Source organism: Ambystoma mexicanum, chromosome 3q, assembly GCF_040938575.1.
Source record: "Ambystoma mexicanum isolate Mex_15411 chromosome 3q, UKY_AmexF1_1, whole genome shotgun sequence".
Lineage (NCBI taxonomy): Eukaryota > Metazoa > Chordata > Amphibia > Caudata > Ambystomatidae > Ambystoma > Ambystoma mexicanum.
Genome location: NC_090926.1, coordinates 1016958494 through 1016981406, shown reverse-complemented (window position 1 = coordinate 1016981406; position 22913 = coordinate 1016958494). Strand labels below are relative to the sequence as shown.

General features: G+C 49.8%; 1 protein-coding gene across 3 annotated transcripts in view; it reads left to right on the top strand.

The window, feature by feature from the left end:
* RNF213 (ring finger protein 213) overlaps window positions 1-22913 on the top strand; it is a 3248263-nt gene that overhangs the window by 1537620 nt on the left and 1687730 nt on the right. For all 3 annotated transcript variants that reach the window (XM_069655189.1, XM_069655190.1, XM_069655188.1), the window contains exons 20-21: window positions 5551-5716; window positions 6360-6577. In XM_069655189.1, the coding sequence (XP_069511290.1) occupies window positions 5551-5716; window positions 6360-6577 (384 nt within the window). The remainder of the gene's footprint in view (window positions 1-5550; window positions 5717-6359; window positions 6578-22913) is intronic.

The window sequence follows — 22913 nt, the reverse complement described above, 5'->3', positions numbered from 1 at the left end:
CGGTGGTGGTCGAAGGAAAACCTTGTCATAGGGAAACCATTCGCCACCCCCGCAGTGGAGGCCACTCTAACCACAGACGCATCCCTCACAGGATGGGGGGCTCACCTATCCCGTCAGACTGCACACAGAGTTTGGACTCCGAGCGTAGCGTCCAAACACATAAACTTGCTGGAACTGCTAGCAGTCTTCAAAGCACTGAAGGCTTTCCAGGCACACCTACAAGGGAGGACAGTGATGGTCCTCACAGACAGCACCACAGCCATGTACTATCAGAACAAGCAAGGGGGGGCACTCACTCTCCAGGACTGTCCAAGCTGTCCCAGAACATCTGGAAGTGGGCTCTGAAACACAACATGTTCCTGTTGTCACAACATGTACATGGGGAACTCCATCTGCTGGCAGACGAACTGAGCAGAGACTTCCCTCTGCCTGCAGAGTATGAATGGCGGTTACAAGAAGACATAGTCTTCGACGTCTTCACGCAATGGGGATTCCCAGAAATAGATCTGTTCGCAAGGCTGGAGTACTCCCAAGAACTGCCAAGATTACACCTCCAGGTACCCCCAGAACCAATCCAAGGGTAACGGTCTATCGATACCATGGTCAGGGAAATTTTTTTATGCTTTTCCCCCCGACTCCCCTTCTCAAGAAGATAGTGCACAAGACGCACCAGGAACCAGTTACCATGATACTAGTGGCCCATATGTGGGCCCGGCAGCCATGGTTCGCTCACTTGATGGAAATGTCTATCTCCTCCAGTGAAACTTCCCTGCCCGTACAACATGCTGTCACAGGACAAGGGCAGAACACTACACTCATGCCCACTGACCCTGAACCTAGCAGCCTGGCTCCTGAGGTCATAGAATTTGGACATTTACAAGTCCCTCAAAGATGCATGGACATTCTTAAGGAGGCTAGAAAACCTAACACTCGTTATTGCTATTCCAGCAAATGGAAAAGATTCGTCATCTGGTGTAGAGATAAGATCATCAACCCAGTTGACTGTTCTCCCACACAAATTGTTCTTTACCTGACTCATTTATTAGACTCAGGTTTGGTCTTTAATTCCATTAAAGTTCATCTAGCTGCACTTTCCGCATATACCACTTCTCAACACAAACTGTCATGGTGGAAAGTCCCAGTTATTAAGGCCTTCATGGAGGGAGTAAAGAGAATACACCCTCCTATAGCTAACCCAGCTCCCGGATGGGACATAAATGTGGTACTTACCAGGCTTATGGGCTCACCCTTTGAACCCATGCACAAAGCATCCCTTAAGAACCTCACTCTTAAAACTGCTTTCTTAATAGTTATCACCTCCATTAGGAGAGTGAGTGAACTACAAGCGCTCTCTATACTAGACCCCTTTGTAACAGTTCACACGGATAAGGTGGTTCTACGCACACATCGTAGGTTTGCACCAAAATTCATTTCTAAATTCCATGTCAACCAATCAATAGAATTACCAACGTTCTTTCACAACACTTCAAGTTTGGGAGAAAAGACCCTGCATACACTAGATGTACGCAGGGCTGTCATGTTTTACATGGAAAGAACTAGACCTCTGAGAAAGACTAATCAGTTCTTTGTCTCGGTGGCAGCAGGAAGAGATCGAGATGCAGTTTCAAAATCCACTATATCTAGATGGATTGTCCAATGCATCACTCTCTGTTACGCTCTTGCTAAGAGAGAACTACCCTTCAAGCCAAGAGCACATTCTACTCGAGGCACTGGGGCTTCCATAGCATTCATCGCAAATGTCCCTCTGGAGCCCATTTGCAAAGCGGCAACCTGGAGTTCTGTACACACCTTTACAAAACACTACTGTCTAGATGCCCACTCTAGATCTGATTCCCAGGTGGGGCAAGCAGTGTTAAGACATCTATTTTCTACTGTTCCTTCTCACAACACACCTCCAACTCCGGGTTCTGCTCGCTAGTCTATGCACAGCATGTGATTCTAAGCAGATTAACAAACATCAGAAGACAATGCATTACTTACCGTAAAAGCATTTCTGATGGTTGTATCTGCTTAGATTCACATGTGCCCACCCTTCCTCCCCGCTCGGATGGAAGGAACATAGACATCCTTACCTTTCTCTCTTTTCTGTTCTCACTCACGTCTAATAGGCTCCCTCAGGGCAGAAAAAATACAAACAGAGGGACCTCGACACGTGAGGGATTCTGGGTACAATGCACATCACTATAGGGATAGTGTTACAGACATGCCTTGTCTACGTCCCCTTTTAAACTACGAAAAACAAAATGCAATACTTCGCAGTGACCACTGGATGTCAGACTATGCACAGCATGTGAATCTAAGCAGATACAACCATCAGAGATGCTTTTACGGTAAGTAATGCATTGTCTTTCCTCCCCTTTCTTTAAACTGGGCAATGCTGCATGGGCATCCCACAAGCGAGGCAGGGTAACTGCTGTTACCATCGGCAGCTGGGAGAGGGGCAGCCCCAACCCCCCGCGCCTGCTCCTCTCCTTCCCCCCCAGCTACGGAGACACGCAGTCTCGGCAGCACAAAAGCCACGGAAAGGTAAGGTGTGAACAGTCATCGCACCCTTCCTCCAAACAGCAAGGTGCTAAAGTGCCACAAGGAAACAACCATCAGGCAGGTCCCAGGTTCAAAGATCTGCCCCCACCAAGGGGTCAGACAGTCGGCTATCCGGCCGGTGGCTGCGACAACCGCGGCCCCCACAACATACACAACAAAGACCCAGGGCCTCCCTGGGTCCTATAAATGAGAGCAGTATGCTCGGAGTAAACACAATCTGTTTGTGGACCCTGAACGGGGACCCAAGCAAACAGGAGGTTCACTGTTTACTCAGTGTCTTCCAAATCTTCTTGCTTCCTTACCACAGAACCCACCCACCCTACAAAAGGGGAGAACAAAAAGAAGTTACAAGGCACTGTACGGTGCCCACAACAAGTCGTGGGACACAAGAAGCGGCACGGGTCCAAGGGGGTAACCTCAGGACCCGGTGCCCAAAAGTATGATACCATCATGATATGTGATATTTTTATTGTCATAACCCATATCTGTACAATAAAATCCTACAGCCTTTTTATTGCCAACACTTGAAACAAGTTGTGAGCCTATCATTATGGGTGAGGGTTTGGGCTTCGGCCATTACTAATGCATGCATATGGGTTCAGCAGTTATTGTGAAGTGCCATTTTGCTCGGTTTTCACCTCCAGTATTATACAAGCTAAAGTACTGACTTTCCTTATTTGTTCACAATCTTATTGGGAAGTATTGCTAGGGTGTTTTAGAGTATATCTCTGTATAACTTGTTCTTTCCCTCCCTTGTGAGAGCCATTTGTGTTTGGTTTTCACTGTGCTGTTTTGCTCAGTTTTCACTCTTGCTCAAACTTGTCTACAATTTAATCAGGGAGTTGTGTATACTTTTCTTGACTGATTTTTGACTTGCTTTAATACTGGTGATTGATGTGTTGAACTAGAAGTGTGTACAATAAATGTATATATTCTTTTTAATACAAAGCTTTGGTCAGTGTTTCCTTGTTCCATAGTATTGTAGTTCTATTGTGTAAACCCTGAATACTGTTCATCTCCCCCTTGAGATCAGTCTGACTGCTTAGCCACAGCTACCAACTAAATCTTTGTGGTACAGATGGATAACAAAGGGGATTTATTGCTCATACCTGTAGTCTTAATCTTCTGTAGTGCTCCCTAAGGAAACTGCACAGGATTATGCCTAACACCTTCTGTGAAATTTCGGCGTCCTAGCACTAAGGGGACCCGAGAAAGACCGGAATGTCCCACTGTGGCTACTGAGTCCTGTTGCATCACTGTGCGCGGCGTGCACCGTCCGAAACCTGCTTTCTGACATGCCGCCAGTCCTGAGAAGGGTGCTGCATCGTTTGTTTTTGCATTTCTTCATCAAGAGTCCTTGCACCAGCAAAGGATCCTAACCGGAGAATCACTAGAACCTGTAACCTATGAAAAATTGAGGACCGTGGATTTCGGCGGGAAAAGGAAGCCGGCACTACCCTTCCTTCGATCTGGAAAGACTTGGGAAGATTCGAAGTGAGGGGGGTAAGTTGCTGAGCTTTTAACATACCCCTTCACTCCCATTATAAGTCAATGGACTTATAATAACCTTTATTCTAACACTATTGGCTTTGCCATTACTTTCCTTTTCAAGACTTCTGACTGTTGGGGATCACTCTGGGCACTTGTCTATATTGAACCCTGACTCTAAGAATCCATAAGTGGACCCCAGACACCTTACATACATTTTTTCCTGCATCCTAAGTTCTGTGTAATTGTATCCTGAACAATAGGGCACAAGGCCCCAGGCAATTTAGGGTTGGACAATATTAGTTAGGGATCATCTCTGTGGACTTTTTTGTGTGCGATACTCACCTAGTCGTTCCCTTGCAGGAGTATTTTGATTGGTATTATGCACTTGAACCTGTGACTGTATATATGTATTTTAGTTTGATGGTATTGGTTGATAAGTTTACCTGTTTGTATTCATTTTTCTTAGTGTTTGGCCATAATTAAATAACTGTATTTTTATACATCTTGTCGAAGTGTAATTTGTGACTGACATTGTGTGACCTCATTGTGGACCCTTTACACTCTCTCCCCTCTGAAGAATCTAGTCTATACTGCCTGTCACTGCTACTTTAAACTGGTTTGGCTACAGCTTCTGGCTACAGCTTCTCAGAGTTGTCCCTGTTAAAATATAGGTTGGCCTTCTATAGATCTGTCCACCAGGCCAGAGTATAGAAAATCAGTCTCAACACCATGCATGCCTCACTACGATTGATCTGGGTGGAGAAGCCTCTGCTGGAGCCCGCACCAATCGCGAGAGCCTCTAGATCCGCCCAGCCTCACCTCCTCCAACAATGTAATTTCTGCCTCAGGTGCTGCCTGCAGGGAAGTACTTGGGTCTTCCTCTTCAGCACGCCTCCAGGTTGCCTCGCAGGCCCTCTCACTTGCTGTGGTTCCCAGGAACTGCGCTCCGACCCACATTCTCCGGGAAGTCCCTAGAAGCATGCCTCACCATTCAAGCCGCATGGTCTCTTTGAGTCGTGGCCGACAAGCCCGTTGGGCCTCCACCAAGCTGCCCGGTCTAGAATCTGCGGCAAGGACGTGGCAGCACTCGCACGACACTCCCACGGGCTATGTGGATTCTCTGGGTGTTCGTTGGGGTGAGTATCTTTAAAGGAATTTTACTCAGCGGCAGAGCTCTCCTAGGCTGCAGCCATCTTGGTTTGAGCCCCTGAGCCAAAATTGTAAATGTAAATATCGTCATGCTGGAATAACTGCTGATCCATCCTTGGACCAAATGGTATCTGCCATTGTATAAGTCTGGGGAAGGCAAGTAAAGACTAAGAATTATAAGAGATGTTAAGGTGAGTAAATTGGACTTAATTGTTGGAGGAACAGAAGTGTATCCATAGATTTTGCGTTTGTTGTCTCCTGAGGCAGAGGGGTAGAACAAGCCTTTTGTAAAATCTTAACATGTCTGGTAAATGGTGTCTCACTGCATGTTATGCTCTGTTGCAGGGTAATGGGTTTGTGAACATCAACGACCAGACCATTTCATGCATCACCCAGCAACTCATGCAGGCAAGACATATCCTGGCAGAGATCACCGAAGACCGCCGGTTGTGCTTGGAGTTGGTCACGCAGAGGAAAGAATTCATAGCCTGGGTAAAAGAAGCCCTGGAAGGTACATATCTGATGCATTGATCTATTCATTGTATGCTTCGGTGTTTCATATAACGGGAGGTATTCATTAGCGGACTAAGGCTAGAAACTACCCAGTGGTTATAGTGTTCCTGTCTACTTTTTTCTAGTTGTGTTCCCTTTACTTTGCATTTTCTTCTATGCCCCCCAGTCTCACTTGGGAGGCTTTTCAGAAATTCACAGTTGTTCTAGCATGATTTTGAGGGACCTTGGTCTGTCGCTACTGCCTAGTGGAGTGAATCCCTTTTCTATTCATAGGTCTATTGGAAGAGTGTGACAGTGGGGGCTAATTCTGTCTTCAAGCTGGCGAAATATCTGCTGATGCACTGCCAGCTGCCACTTGGCTGCACTGCCAATACATTTGGTGGCAAATTTGGCACTGTTCTGGAAGTGGTGAGGCATAGGTGGAGCTCTGGATGAAGTGACTCTTCCTCCAGTTATTAAATCAGGCCTTATTCTCAGTACATTGTGACTTTCTAGAATAATTGTGAATACATTTATGTGCTGGAGCCCTAGGCAGTGCACCATGTTCTCAGGGTAGTAGATGCCTGTTTATCCTAACTACTGCCGACAATGCAGCCTGTTGAGCTCTTACACTTTCCTCGCCATGTATCCAAAATCTTCAGATATCAACGAGCTCAAAGTGTTTGTGGACCTGGCCTCCATCTCTGCTGGTGAGAATGACATGGATGTGGACCGTGTCGCGTGCTTCCACGATGCTGTCTTGGGCTATTCCTGCCTTCTCTATGAGCTGGATGCAGAGTCTGGTTTCCAGGAGCTAATGCAGTGCCTGAAGAAGCTGTGGAAAGCTCTGGAAAATGATGAGAAGCTTCCCAAAAAACTGGTAATGACTGTAGTCATGTAAGCATGAATGTTTTTGTTTGCATGAGCGTTCTAAATGTATATCATTAAGAATACTCTTCTTGCAAAATGGTACATTTCGATACCGAAGAAAACTGAATCGCCTATAACTTTTCCAAGCATAAAAATGTGTTAGATTTCATTTGTCTGTTTTCTGTGTATTTGGCCTTGTTTTTTTATAACATTGTGGTTCAGTGTGATATATTTCCCAACAAGTCGGTAAATAAGGAATATATATTTATTGCTGCTTTAAGGAAGGCATGGTATCAAACAGTGAAAACCACCACAATTGATCACAGTTCAACAGTGTTTCTCCAGCATGGGGTCTGGCATGGATTCACATGCTCATGAATATTCCCTGTCGTCAGGCTGGGAATCCTCGATAAAGAAAAAATCAGTATCAGTTTCGTTTCTGATCTGTCTTTCTTAGTAGTAACCAATCACTGATCTCTGGGTCATACTGCCCCCAGCCAATGACTGCCCTCACCCTAAGCCCCGCCCCTGGCAACCATCCTCAGATTTTTACCACACGCTCAAGTGTTGTGAGTCCTCGTGTTTAGCTCTCGAGTTTTTTACTGCGTTTTCACGCTTTTTCAGGAGATTTTCTCATTTTTAGGTTTAATCGAGCATCAAGCTCCACCGTTTCTACTTCCGATAACGGGGACCCGTTTCGGAATTCTTCTACGCCCCTCAAGGGTGAAGTTTTCCAAGCTGTTCTGGAACTGCCCTGGATGTGGTTTATATAACGTTTTCAAGGAGGACGAGCATTCGCGATGTCTCTACTGCCTCCATGGGGACAAGACGCACGTGGAGAAGGACTGTGCGTTCTGCAAGAACCTTTCGGAACGGACCAAACAAGATCATCGTTCCTGCCTCGCCTCCTGGCTGGAGAAGGGCACAGCATGCGAGAAGGCGAAGAAGAAGGTTGAGCGTGCTTCTAAGTCCTTTGAGGGCGCCCCGGCGATGGGGGCCCATCAGAAGGCCAAGCACCGTGAGTCCGCGGGCTCCGGAAGCGCCGATAGGTCAGGCTCTTCGGTTGCCAAGCAGGGCGCTACTTCCCTGGCACGTTCGACCACGAGCCAGCGCTCTGGTTCAGGGAAGAAGTCCGAGAACCCGGGTAGGCCGCTGGAGCGGACCCGGTCGATCTCGAAGGGGGAGCGAGGGGTTGACCCTTCCCTCAAGGCGAAGGCTCAGGGCGCACCTAAGGTGGTGAGGGCCTTGATCCACCCGGCTAAGGCCTCTACCGGTGTGGTCTCTGCGACCCTGGCGGAGCCGGCTGAGACTACGCCAATGGAAACGGCTTCTTGGCCCAGAGTATCCCTGCCGCCGCAGAGGGAATCCTCTTTCCAGCCCACCGCTAAGACCCCCGTGAAACCCCTGGCTGAAACAGGGGGGGGGTGGGCCGGTGGCCACTACAGACTCGGAATCAGCCTCTGGGGAGGAACTGGTGGAGACCGAGGGGCCTCAACGAAAGGTCCATAGGCCTCAGCGTGAGGTTCATAAACCTCAACGAGAGGTTCGATCCCAGGGGACGGTCCCTGCTGACGTGATTGAAGATTGCGACGAGGACGACGAACAGGGCCCAGTGGAACGGCCTGCCCGTCCGCCGCAGCCATTGCCTGAGCTCCAGGATAGCTCGACGGCCATTTTGTTGGCAATCCAATCCTTATGTACCGAGATAAGGACGAGATTACCACGGACCCCGACGGAGGATCCAGAACCAGGCCCGTCAGGAAACCCTCCGAACAAGCAGAGAAGAGTCCACCCCGCTCCGCCCTTCGTGCCCGCGAGGCCTGTGGACCCCTCATCCCCCTCGCCGGGAGAGGATACGGCGACGGATACGGGGACGGACGACGGCGGCGATGACACAGCAGACATCCCGTCGCCACACCCACGGGCGTCCCCAGCCGACGAGGTTGGCTCTTTCCACACCATGATAACCAGGGCATCCGAGCTCTTCCAGCTCTGCCCTGAAGAACAGAAAAAGGAGGGGTTTCTGTACCAACGACGAGAGGCTAAGAGGAAGACGGTCCTCACGGTGCCTTTACTTGACGACATCTGGGACGATGGGGCTTGCCGTCCTCAAGAACCCTTCCACGACACCCGCCAAGAGGGACAGGTACGAGAAGAAGTACCGAGTCCTGATGCCGCCCCCTTGTGCCTCAGGGCCCTGCCCACGCCGGACTTGGTCGTCTCGGCAGCGGCTAAGAAGGCGGCAGCGGGTGCGGCGTCTTCAACTTCCACTTCCCCGCCGGACAGCGAGGGCAAGAAGTTGGACTCTATGGGACCTCGGGTCATCTCGTCGGCGGTGACGACGATTAAGGCAGCCAATGCCTTAGCGATCGTGGCCCGCTACGACAGGGAGCTCTGGTTCAAGATAGCTCCCCTGCTAGATTTCCTGCCTGATTAAAAAAAAAAAAGGGCAGAGGCCCTAGAAATTCTGCAGGAGGGCGAGGTGGCGCCGGATCACGCCATTACGGTGGCAACGGACATTGCCAATACTGGATTTCGCCAACTGGGCAACAGAGTTTGCCTCGGACAACGAGGATGGCTCAAGGCAACAGACTTTCGCCAAAGACGTCCAGACCAGAGTGTTGGACATGCCGTTCGACGGCAACAACCTCTTTGGTAAGGCGGTGGATGAGTCTCTACAGGCCATCAAGACCGACTCTGAGACGGCCCAGGCCCTTGCAGTGCTTCAGCAGCGACAGCCCTTTCGGAGCGCTGGAGGCAGATAGGGTGCCTCCAAAGGATCCAGCGGTGGCTCCTCCTCCTGCCAGGCGGCCCGCTCCTCTTCCCAAGAGGCCTACAGAGGTTGCTGCAAGCAAGGAGGTTCCCGCCGTCGTCGCCAAGGAGGCAAGGCCGCATCCAAGCCAGACTGACCCGGCCAGGTGGTCGGGCCCCCGCCGAAGCACCCCAGTGGGAGGCCGACTGACTAAGTTCGTCAGGGTGTGGGAGTCCATCTCCGATCATTGGGTGTTGAACACCCTGGCCAACAGGCACTCACTATAATTCCTAAAGAGGTGCCCTAGCATTCCTCCCGTGGTCAGGAAGGAGAATCGCGTCCCTCAACTGCTGTTGGAGGTAAAGGCGATGCTCAAGAAAGGTGCCATCGAGCTCGTCCCCAGGAGGCTCCGGGGCTCCGGAGTGTACTCAAGGTACTTCCTCGTCAGAAAGAAGACAGGTGGTTGGCGCCCCATCCTAGACCTGCGTCGGTTAAACAAATACATCAAGGCGCAGAAATTCAGGATGGTCACCCTCCAGCACGTACTGGGACTGGTGGAGGAAGGCGACTTCCTATCGTCGCTGGACCTGGAGGATGCCTACTTCCACATCCCCATTCTAGAAAGGAACAGGAAGTTCCTCAGGTTCGTGGTTCAAGGACGCCACTACCAATTCAGAGCCCTACCGTTCGGATTGAAGTCGGCACCCAGGGTTTTCACCAAGTGCCTGGCACCAGTGGTGGCGCGGCTGCACCTGCAGGGGATCCTCGTCTACCCTACCTGGACGACTGGCTAATCCGGGCAAGGTCAAGGGAACTCGCCGTCGATCATACAGCGAGAACCGTCCGGTTGCTTACGAAGCTGGGGTTCTCCATCAACTACCCCAAATCCCACCTGGTTACGTCACAGGTAGCTCTGTTTTTGGGGGCGAAGCTCGATACAGTGGAGCAATTGCCCTCCCCTTCAGAGGAGAGAACCAAAACCATCCCGGGCAAGGTACGGCGATTGTTAGCCACGGACGTGTCCAGGGTGAGGTCCATCAAGTCCCTTCTCGGGATGATATCCTCATGCATCTACCTTGTTCCCCTTTGCAGACTTCGGATGCGTCCGCTACAGGAGATCCTCAACGCCCGCTGGGTTCAGGCGGGGGGCTGCTTCGAGGACAGGATCCCCCTCGACGAGGAGTTCCGTCGGGCGATCTATGGTGGGGCACCCAGGCTCACCACACGACGGGCACGGACTTACAAACCCCGGCGTTTCAGGTGATGGTGACTACGGACGCCTCTCTGGAGGCCACACCGGATATCTCCACGCAAGAGGCCCTTGGCTCCCGGAGGAGAGGTCTCTTCACGTCAACATCTTGGAGCTCCGTGCAGTGTTCTGGGCGCTCAAGTAGTTCCTCCCGTCCCTCAAGGAGAAGGTGGTGAGGATCTTCACAGACAACACCACCACGATGTTCTACATACGGAAGCAGGGCGGAACCAGGTCCCCAGCCCTATCCAAGGAAAAACACCATCGCCGACTCACTCAGCAGGGAGCTGCGCTCGTGCCACGAGTTGGAACTGCGACAGGATCATGCAGATCGACTCTTCCAACGATGGGGAAAATCCCAGATCGATCTGTTCGCGACGGCGGCGAACTCCAAGTGCCAGAGGTTCGCCAGCAGGTTCCCACAGCCGAAGAGCATGGGCGATGCTTTCTCGTTCCCTTGGGATGGCCTGTTTCTGTACGCGTTCCCTCCGTTGCCTAATCGGCCAGCTCAAGATGTCCAGATGCAGGATGATCCTCGTTGCACCGGCGTAGCCGAGGCAGATCTGGTTCCCGGACCTTGTGGACTTGTCAACGTCCCCACCAGTCAGGCTGCCGGCGACACAGATCTTCTCTCCAGAGAAGGAGGCACCATTCTACACCACGACCCACAGTCGCTGAACTTGCAGGCCTGGCTCCTGCAGCACTAGAGTTTGGAGGGTACGATATCCCGGCTGATTGCAGAGAGGTTCTTGCAAAGGCCAGGGCGTCCTCAACTCTCAAGTGTTACGGTCATAAATGGAAGAGGTTCTCTGTCTGGTGCCGTGCACAGAAGATTAACCCTCTGCGGATTACGGCCCCTCAAGTGCTGCCGTACTTACTGTCACTGGCCAAGGCTGGACTGGCTCACGCCTCCATAAAAATACATCTGGCTGCCATCTCCCGATATCCCAGGACTACGGGACGGGCGTCCTTGTGGTCTCATCGCCTGGTATAGGAATTTATGAAGGGACTATTCCGTTCATTCCCGCCTGTGAAGGCTCCTGCCCCGGCGTGGGGAACTTAATGTGGTGCTGACCAGGCTCATGGGAGCCCCATTCGAGCCTATGCACTCGGCGCCCCTGAAGTTCCTGTCATGGAAGACAGCGTTCCTCGTGGCCATCACCTCTGCACGACGAGTGGGAGTGATTCAGGCCCTATCTTGCAAGCCTCCATACTTGACTTTTCATGACACAAGGGTAGTGCTAAGGACGCACCCCTCCTTCATGCCCAAGGTGCCGTCGGACTTCCACCTCAACGAGCCCTTGGTGTTACCAGTTTTCTTCCCAACGCCTTTGACGCCGGCCGAGAGGGCTTTGCACTCGCTGGATGTAGGCAGAGCGCTGAAGTTCTACGTGGACCGCACGAAGAGTTTTCGGAAGACATCACAGCTATTCGTGAACTTTGGATCTGTGAATCAAGGGAAGGCTCACTAGAAGACTTCCATTCCCAGATGGCTCTCCGGCTGCATCATGCATTGTCACCGGTTTGCAAAACGACCGCTGCCCGGCCGTCCGAGAGCCCATTCCACCAGAGCGATCGCTACCACGGCGTTCCTGTCTGGTGTACCCCTGCTGGACATCTGCAGGGCTGCTAAGTGGAGGTCGACGCACACCTTCACAAGATTCTACTGCATCGATCGGGACTCCAGGGAGGAGTACAGGGTCGGCCAAGCAGTGCTGCGCAACCTGTTCGCTTAAGGTGAGCCTGGTGTGGAGGTAAGAGATGCTTAATGTTGAGTTGTTGTATTGCTTAATGTTGAGCCTGTTGCCACCTCCCGTGGTTGTGCATGGGTATACTACTATGTTTTCTTTAATGCATGAGCATGTGAATCCATGCCAGACCCCATGCTGGAGAAGAAACAAGGTACTTACCTTTAACTGTTGTTCTCCAGCATGGGTCTGGCATGGATTCACATGCGAACCCTCCTACCTACCCCTCTGCGGCTCTTCACTTGGTCATACTGCCACTTGGCGTGCTCCCAAATCTGAGGATGGTTGCCAGGGGCGGGGCTTAGGGAGAGGGCAGTCATTGGCTGGGGGCAGTATGACCCAGAGATCAGTGATTGGTTACTACTAAGAAAGACAGATCAGAAACGAAACTGATACTGATTTTTTCTTTACCGAGTATTCCCATCCTGACGACGGGGAATATTCATGAGCATGTGAATCCATGCCAGACCCATGCTGGAGAACAACAGTTACAGGTAAGTAACTTGTTCCTTATTGAACTCCAATCGGGTTTGAAAAACACCTATCTAATCCTAATTCTAAGGATGGGAGCAAGCTACGACCATCAAATAATAACGCAGTGCTAGTGGAGTCTGTCAAAATAAAAGTGCCTCTACTAATAAACCTATTGCCATTCCTTACTTCTAAATACAAATGGTGTGGTAAACAATGTTATACAAAAGAAAAGTGTTCAAGAAATTATATATCAGGATAGTTGAGCCGTTGGCTTCCCTTCCCCACGTTTTCAGCCAGGGACAAGTCGGCACGCTCAAGCTTCAGTGCAGTGACACAGGGTTGTCTTTGAGACTTACCCCTGACTCATTTTTTCTGGGGCTGACTACTGTCCCCCAGAAACAGGTAAAGTTGCCATTAACTTTATATAGTCACTTTAAACCACAGACCCAGTACTCCCCATCTTACATGGAGTATTTGAAAGGGTTAACTCTTATCCCTTTTTGTCTGTGCCTCTTGGAGCCTTGTTTCGCTCCTGTAACATTAACATTGGCTGGTGCAGTGGTATCTACCGTAACTTTTCTACCGCGATTATCTTATACAAACGTGGTAATGTTTTAGGCTATTATATTAGCCTCGAACATAAACCCGCTTGACCAAATGCATTTTATTTTGTTTCAGGCTGGGTTTAGTCGCCATTTCTTTTTGTTAGTCTTTCTCGTGTTTTTCTCTGTGTGCCAAACCAGAGATGACTCCTTTGTTCGCTGTCTTTTCGCGGACTTCTACACAGAAACCCTCCTTAAGGCGCCTGATAGACTAGGTGATAGGCATTGCAGGAGTCCCCCGAAGTCCTCCCTCTTGTCCCCACAACTGAGGCTAAGGAACTAAAGTATCTGCAGAGCTGCACAGGAACAGAAGCCAGCTGGAACCATTTCTTCTAACCAAAGGTACTGTAAAGTTTGAGAGGACTTACCTCTTGTTGTCGTAGCCTTACTTGATCTCAGTTGAGACTTGTCTGGGTTGCTTTTGAAGGGTTGCTTGCATCTTCTATCTCTTACAAGCCTCCCAGCTTGTGTTAGGCAGAACCCCATGCAGTACCATTAGGGAACACCATGAGATTAGGACCACAAGTGGCAGTACAATTTCACCTTTAGTACAAGCCCATACTGTGCAGTAAATTGGTAGCGATGGCTGAGCAGTCAGACTTGTCTCAAGAGCAAATGAGCAGTAGTAGAGATTACACAAAGGACTAAAATTACTGTGACTCAAGCAAACACTGACTCAAAGTTTCTGGTTAAAAAATATAAGTACATTTATTTTTAAACCATCTGTTCATAAAACACTTCACTTTTATTAAATTAAAACCACACTTCCAATATACTACTCACAACCAATTCCTCTTGTGCAGTTCAATTCAAGGTAAGTACATTGGATTTGACGGACCGGTGTTGTGAAACAAAGATGTTGCCGTGGGTTAATACGCAATCACTTTTTGATAGTAATGACAGTTCTGTCTTACGAAAGAAAGGTGTAACCGCGAGAAGAAATGTTACCGCAGTCAAACACACTTAGCACATGAATTAACACAAGAAAATAGGGGATGAAAATCGTAGGCAATACTTTTGTCAAGGCAGATAGAATCAGAGGATACTTTCTAAAACGTGGATAAGTCTATAGGGCTGCGCCAGTGTCAAATGGGACAGGGGTCCTGTTGTCGAGGATCACAAGGTTAGAACAGTTCACGATTCAAAATTGCCAGGAGTACTTGGATATTGTCGAAAGGGAGGCAAAAGTTATAAGAGGGAAGGAAGATAAGGACAAGCCTTTGGTGAGGAGAAAACTGTTCACCCCAATTCCTCTAAGTCGGACACAGTACCTTATTTGTTTGAAGAAAAGCTGGTGCCACGGCAGTTGTTCCTGGTAGTTCCTGCAGACTCAAGGTTCTTGGAGCTTGTCGTGGGGACAAGGACGACTTCTGGAGCGATATGCACTACCCAGGGATGAGGCCAGCAGCAGCAGCCAAGCAACGGTGAATAAAAGGTACGCTCCTTTAAAACAGGAGAGGCTCTTCAGATGGCTATCCGGACCACTACAGCTGTGTGCAGCGATTTCGACCAAGAAGAGGATCCTCTGGCTGTAGTTGGTGAGCTGGTTGATCCCACCAGGCTCAAGGGAAGAAGACTCTGGACTGGATCTTCGCTTGTCATTGAAGGGTAAATAGCTCAGGACTGCAGCAGGGCTTCACCGGGTCTTGGGAGTAACAGCAGCCGTCTTCTTCTCCGCTTCTCTTCAGTTCCTTGCAGTTCCAGTGGCGACTCTAACTTCAAGCCCAAGAGTCCTGTCTTTTATGCCAAAATCCCCCATTCACACAGCCTGGCTGTCAATCACTCAGCAGGGGGGTTGTCCGGCCCGGACAACCACCTCAGCCAATCGACACAAAGTGTGACTTGGGTCTCCAAGGAGAACCCTGTGAAGGGGGTGACTAAATCCCTCCCTCACATTCAGCCCACCTAGACACCCAGACGCCAAAGGAGGGCTTCTGGACAGACGCCCGCCAAAAGACAGCGAACAAAGAAGGCAAACCTGGTTTGCCACGCAAAGTAAAACACAAGAAGGATTTAAAAAAAAAAAGAAATGGTGATAAAACCCGACCGGAGCCAAATTAAAAAGTATTTGGTCTAGCGGGTTTAAGTTTGAGGCTAATACAATAGCCTAAAACAGTACCACGTTTATATACTATGATCGCGGTAGAAAAGATAAGGTTGGTCCCACTGCCACCAGCCAAGTCTTAGGGCCTCATTACACGGTAGGCGGTATGGATTTAACATTACCGGTAATGGATTACCGGCAACGTTAAATCCCCATGCGAATTACGACTCGGCTCACCGCTATTAGCGGCACCGCTAAGTACGGTGCCACTAATAGCGGGCAGTCCGTGTGCCCGCGACCCACCATCCCGTAAATTACGGCATGCTGCTATTAGCACAGCATCACAAGGCGAGCGGACATGCCAATAGCAGCATGGTAAATCCCCCAAAACCCCTTACCGCCATGGCGCAAATACCGGCATCGCGAACCACACGTTAAGAGAACTGAGCAGTGTTCCCACCTGCCACAGGTGGACACAATCAGCACAGGTGGAGGCAATGGAGACTGTGGCAGCTCAAAAGGAGCACACCACACCCCTTCACACACCAAGATGGTTCCAATACTAGCAGCATTACATGGGCTGGAGGACATGATTGCAACGCAGGTGCAACAACAACAGGCAGCCCAAAGGAGACGCAGGGGGAGGAGGAGGAGGGCAAGACAGGCACAGCAGGCACCTAATCATACCACAGAGGCACCCACCAATCCCCAGGATCAGAGCCAGTCCATTTAACCTAACCCCTGAGCAGATACACACTCTGTACCGTCTGGACCGGGATACCATCACCAGAATCGTGGACATGATACACGACGATATTGTGAGCCTCATAGACATCAGAACTGCCATCCCCCCTCTACTCAAGCTGGTAACTGTGCTCCACTTCCTGGCCACAGGCACCTACCAGCATACAGTGGGCCAGATGCATGGCATCTCCCAACCAGTATTTTCACGCACGCTGAACCAGGTACTGGATGCCCTCCTGAAGCATGCACCTGAACACATATTCATGCCACGGACTGACCAGGAGATTGCAAACACCAAAGTTGGCTTCTATTCACTGGCAGGCATCCCAAGTTGCATTGGGGCCATCGACTGTACACATGTGGAATTGGTGGTCCCACGTCGCAATGAAGTGGTCTACCGAAACAGGAAGCAATTCCACTCCATCAATGTCCAAATGGTATGTGATGCCAACAAGATAATCACACTGTGCCCGATTTCCCAGATCAACCCATGATTCCAAGGTCCTGTGGAACTCAACTATCCCACGCTACATGGAGCGACAAACCGCACAACGTTCGTGGCTACTTGGTGAGTAGCAGGCAAGCACATGGCAGTGTGTTTGGGGGGGAGAGATACATACTCCAACTGGGTGTGATTGGGGGGGGAAGAGATACATACTCCAACTGGGTGTAGCTTGTTGTCTGTCTGCAAAATGCACATACAGATGTACGCCAATGTCCATCTGGGAAGGCCGCAACGTACTTGAGTTGAACTGACATGCAAGTATGAGCCACACAACACAGATGACATTTCAGGTCTAGTAACATCATACACATTGCACAACATTCACGCCACAAAATACACAGATTTCATACGTGCCATCAGGATAGTCATCCGGAATCAGTCCAGCACAACATCTATAATGCAATGTGCCCTATGATGCATGCAAAGGGATCAGCCCTAGCCATAGACCTAGCATTTCACCACACACCTTTACCACCACTGAAGTGATGCCTCACTGCATGGCAACATCCATGTTGGAATGGCAGTACAACAGCAGTGAGGAACCAAATCTGCCTGGGCCCAGGGACACCTACGACCTCGCCTCACCCAGGACATGTCAATTACCGTTGGAGGCATCAATGGGGCATGTCTACTTGCAGGGTCGAGCTCACCCTTGCACATTGCTGTCACACAGACCATCTGCATGTATGCTGTTGACTGTGTACTTGAATCACAATGCAATGTCAATTTGTGTGATATAAACAGGCCGCTCTTGAGGTGAACAGTAACAGGACCCCATTCGTTCCCCCATACAGGTGATGCAGGCTATCCCCTGAAGAGCTGGCTCCTCACACCTGTACGGAACCCACAGAACAGGCACGAAGAGGAATACAATCGAGCACATACCCATACCCGCATCGTGATCGAGCAGACTTTTAGCCTTTTGAAGTCACGGTTTAGGTGCATTAGCAGGTCTGGTGGCGCTCTCCTGTATGGCCATGAGAAGGTCGCCAAGATCACCATGGCATGTGTCATGCTGCACAATATGTGTATCAGACGGAATGTGCCACTGCCCCCTGCCGTTGAAATAGAAGCACCTGATGAGGAGGATGATGGTGATGAGGACGGAGGTGAAGGGGATGCAGGTCTTGCAAGAGGGGATGGGCAGGAGGGACGTGCTGTGAAACAGCATCTGATCAACCAAATATTCTGAGGAACATGTTTTGGTACTGTCACATGGATATGGGTAGTAATGCACTGGTGTATGTTTAGAAGCACTCAATGGACCCTGTCGCCAATAAAGTACCCATACACAATGAAGATGTCCAAGCCTATGTTTTGATCAGACACCAGTGTATTAAGTAACGGAAAGATGAAAAAGTGCATGTCCCCAAACATCCCACCACCCTTCCAACCACCCCCCACAACAGACCCATAACACCCTTCCACCCACCTCCAACAATAAACCCATAACACCCTTCCACCCACCCCCCACAACAGACCCATAACACCCTTCCACCCACCCCCCACAACAGTTCCTCATGTGTCTGCCATGTTTGCGTTGGCCCTTGCACGCAGAAGAATCGCCATAAACCCCCTATTGGCCATTATCTGCAGCAGCATTTGGAGGATGGGCAGACATGCGCCTGGTGGTGCGTGTTGAGCGGCGGAGGGGGCTTGTCTGCGTTGAATCAGCGGATGACGACGTGGCAGACTGTCCTGGTGGTGTGAAGTGGCGGTCCATTTTATCAACTATTCGAGTGAGGACCTCCCTTAGCCTAGCTATCTCCTCACAAAGCCTGTCAGTACAGGCCTCCATCCTCTCACTGGAGTGCCTTGCCGTCTCCACAATATCCTCCCTGAGATGGGCAGCCTCCTCAACATGCTGGCCAACCAGCACAGTAAGTTCCTGTTGACGCTGCCGGATGGTGGCCAGCTCGAGGGCAGTGCTGGGTGATGGTGTAGTGGCTGCTGTGCCCTCAGATGCATCCATGACAGCAGGTGAAGCCACCATGGGGGACATTATGGCTGGAATGTTGTCCTCACCAGTGACATCAGACCCAGGTGTCTGGAATGGTGCTGGCTCAGGAGTTGTAGGGGGGCTTGGGGTGTGCATCTGCATTGTGCCAACTTTTGTGTCCTCAAGGTCAGATGGGGGGGCAGTGGCGGCTGCCTCTCCTGCGGAGCTTGGCGCAGCTGATGGTGGGCCCTCGGTGGCTGGTATTGGTGGTTGTGGGTTCACCTGCGGTAGTGTGGCTCTAGTTGGTTGTGTGGCTACGCCGCACGTCGTTGGCAAAGACAACCTCAGCATTGTCAGCCAGGGTCTGGGTCAACATGTTCAACTCCTCCGAGGTAAATTTTTCTTTGCGCTGCCTGTCAGTGCTTTTTTAAAATGCCTTGGGCATGTTGAAGGTGTCCCGGATGATTTGCAACTGCAACCTACTCCAAACAGGTCCAGGGGGCAGTGGATGGCAATGGATTGTGTTTTTAAAGATGGCCGCTGTGCTCTTTCCCGTTCCTGTGCGGTGACGCTATTTCCAGTTCCGCAATTTAACGGTCACCGCTAAATGCGGTGACCGCTCTTTGCATGCAGCATGTGGGCGGAGGTGCCATCTGCACTTTCGTCGAGGGCGGTAAGTGACTTTTTTGGGTCTTGAACGGCATGGCGGTAGGGTCTTTACCGGCATGGCGCTATGCTCGTGTCCGCGTACTCGTAATGGTACGGTATTAGCGCCCTCTTGCGAGGGCGGACACGTTAAGAGCGCCATGCCGGTAATTTGAGGTTTATACCGCACAACGAGTAATGAGGCCCTTAGTGTTAAGGGAGCGAACCAAAGCTCCACGAGGTGCAGACAAAAAGGAGTAGGAGTTAACCCTTTCCAGTACTCCATGTAAGATTGGGTGTACTGGGTCTTCAGTTTTAATGACTACATAAAGTAAATGGCAACTTTACCTGTTTCTGGGGGACAGTAGTCAGCCCCAGAAAAAATGGAGTCAGTGGGAAGTCTTAGAGACAACCCTGTGTCACTGCACCGAAGGTGCTGTGTAACACACACAAATAGTTGGGCTCATGGAGTGGTGTTGCTTCAGAGCCCAAGATCACACAAACAGTTGAAATACACATGGGAAAACACATGTAAGAGTGGGAAAAAGGTCCACACTCTTACCAGGTGGAACAAATATATCCCAGAAATCCAGCAAAGCTGCTGATGGACTCGCTAGGTAAGGGAAATTAGCCCCAAATGAGAATTCTCCCTAACACTAGGTAGGCAGGATGTGAGGGAGGGATCTTTGGACCCCTGCCATGGGTTCCCTTGGTAACCCAAGTCACACTCCTGTTTGATTGGCTAAGGGGACTGCCTTGCCAGGCCAGCCACCCACCCTGTTGTGTGATTGACAGCCAGGCTGTATGAATGGGGGAAAACTGCATAAAAAGCAGGTCTCTTGGACTGGAACGGCAGAGTCACCACTGGAACGAAAGAACCAACGAGGAACTGGATGAAGAGCACCCCTACTAGGACTGAACCGCCCGGTGAAACCCTGCTGCAGGTCCGAATATCCAAATTGACGACAGAGAAGATCCTCCAGGAAACTTCTTCCCTTGAGCTGGTGGGAGTAACCAGTTCGCCCAAACTACAAGCCAGATCCCTCCTCTGGTCGAATTCGCTGTACAGAGCTACAGTGGGCCGGATAGCTAGGAAGGTAGTACAGGACCCTCCAGTCTTCCTACTTCTGATCAGTCCGACAGTCGCTTCAAGAACCGTGAGCCTGCAGGAACTACCAGGAACCTCTGCCTCTGCTACAGCCCCCTCTCCGTTTCAAGGTACTGTGCAAATCCGGTTGTGCATTTCGCTCAGCCGCGGTGAAAGTGTTTGAAATCTTTCTCCAATCCGAGGGCTTGTCCTTCTCTTCTCTTTGAACTAACTTTTCTACCAACCAACCTCGTCCGGGATCTGTGCCACGAACTTTACTGCAAACTACCCTGAACTGTGTGATCTTGAGCAAAAGACTTTTGACGCATTGACTTTGGCCCTAAGCATTTTCTAGCTAATCTCCTCACTGTAGTCTCTCTCGTTCAATTGCTCAGAGTACTTGTCTGTTGGTTTTGCCTAATTTCTAAACTTTGTCTTGGTTAGGCAGAATTCTGTGCAGTGTCCTTAGGGACCACTACACACAATTAAGACTACAGGTGGCAATACAAGTTTTACCTTTGGTACAAGCCTGTACTACTATGTTAGAGTGGTAGCAGTAGCGGAGCAGCCAGGCTTATCTCAAGAGTATATGAGCAGTAGCAGAGATTACACAAAGGGACCACAATTACTGTGACTCAAGCAAACACTGACTCAAGGGTTTAGGTAAAAAGATAGGTACATTTATTTTTAAACCATTTGTTATCAACGTAAAATATACTACAACTAACCAATTCACTTTGTACAGTATTATTCGAGGTAAGTACCCTGTGTTTGAATGGACTGGTGTTACGAAACAGAAAACGTTACCGTAAATACAATTTGCGATCCCTTTTTGACAGTTCGGTCTACTAGATAAACGCGTATCCGTGGCAAGAAATACTACCGGGATAAAAACACACTTAGCACCCGAAATACCCAGAGAGAGTTGGGGCCATATATCACAGGCAATATGTTGGTTAGGAAGACAGAATCGAAGAACACACATAGACAGGAATTCAAGAGTCAAAGGGCCAGAGCCAAAGTCAAGTGACACCGGGTGCCTGTTGTCGAGGAACACACCGTCAGACAGTTCGAGATTCAACATTGACAAGAGTACTTTGATATTGTCAATGTTCGGAAGCAAAAGTTATAAGAAGGAGGGAAAAGTAAGGACAAGCCTTAAAGTAGAGAAATAGGGATTTCACCCAAAATTCCTCAAACAGGACACAGTATCTTTCTCAAAGAACGAAGCTGGTGCCACGGCAGTTGTTCCTGTTGGTTTCCCCCGCAGACCCACGCTTTCCTGCAGCTTCAGTATGAAGGACGATGAGGGGGTCTGCACCACACTGGGATGAGGCCGGCAGCAGCGACAATGAATAAAAGGTGCGCATCTTAAAAACAGGAGAGGGTCTTCAGGTGGCTATCCGGACCACTACAGCAGTGTGCAGCGATTTCGACCACGAAGGCGACCTCTGGCTGAAGAAGATGAGCTGGTTATCCCCACCAGGCTCAAGGGAAGAAGACTCCGGACTGGATCTCCACTTAGTTGTTGAATTGTAGATAGCTCAGGACTGCAGCAGGGCTTCACCGGTACGGGGTAGTTGCAGCAGTCGACCTCTCCACTTCCCATCGGTTCTGTGTAGTTCCAGTGGCGACTCTGACTTCCAGCCCAAGAGACCTGCCTTTTATGAAGAACAAAAACCATTCACACAGCCTGGCTGTCAATCACCCAGCAGGGGGGGTTGTCCAGACCGGACAACCACCCTGGCCAATCATGATAAAGTGCGACTTGGGTTTCCTAGGATACCCTGTACAGGGGGTGACTACACCCCACCCTCACATTCAGCCCACCTAGACACCCAGGCGCCTTGAGGGCTTCTATGTAGAAGCCTGCCAAAAAACAGTGAACAAATGAGGCAAACCTAGTTTGGCGCGCAAAGTAAAACACAAGAAGGAGTTTAACAAAAAGAAATGGCGAATAAACTTCACCGGAGCCAAACGAAAAAGGATTTGGTCAAGCGGTAGAAATCTAGGGTAGATACTACTGCCACCAGCCATGTCTAAATGTTAAAAGAGCAAAACAATGCTCTAGGAGGTACAGATAAAGAGTAACTATTTAACCCTTCCAGTACTCCATGTAAGATGGGGTGTACTGGATCTGTGGTTACTTTTGACTAAGTAAAGTTAATGGCAACTTTACCCTTTTCTGGGGGACAGTAGTCACCTCAGAACTGGAGTCGGTGGGGAAGTCTGAACGACAACCCTGTGCCATTTTGTGAGCTTAACTTGTCTGGAATTTAAGGGAAGTAGTGTGGTGTATTTATGATTGTGATTTTGAGCTTGCTTAGAATAGTGAAATGTTATACAACTGTTGAGTAAATAAATATATATTCTTTTACTTAGAAACCTTGAGTCAGTGTTTGCCTGAATCATAGTAATTGCTGTCATTTGTGTAACTATTTGTACTGCTCACTTACTCTTGAGATATGTCTGGCTGCTCTGCTACTGCTACCACTATAACTGTGTAGTACAGGCTTCTACCAAAGGTGAAATTGTACTGTCACTTGTCTTAATTGTG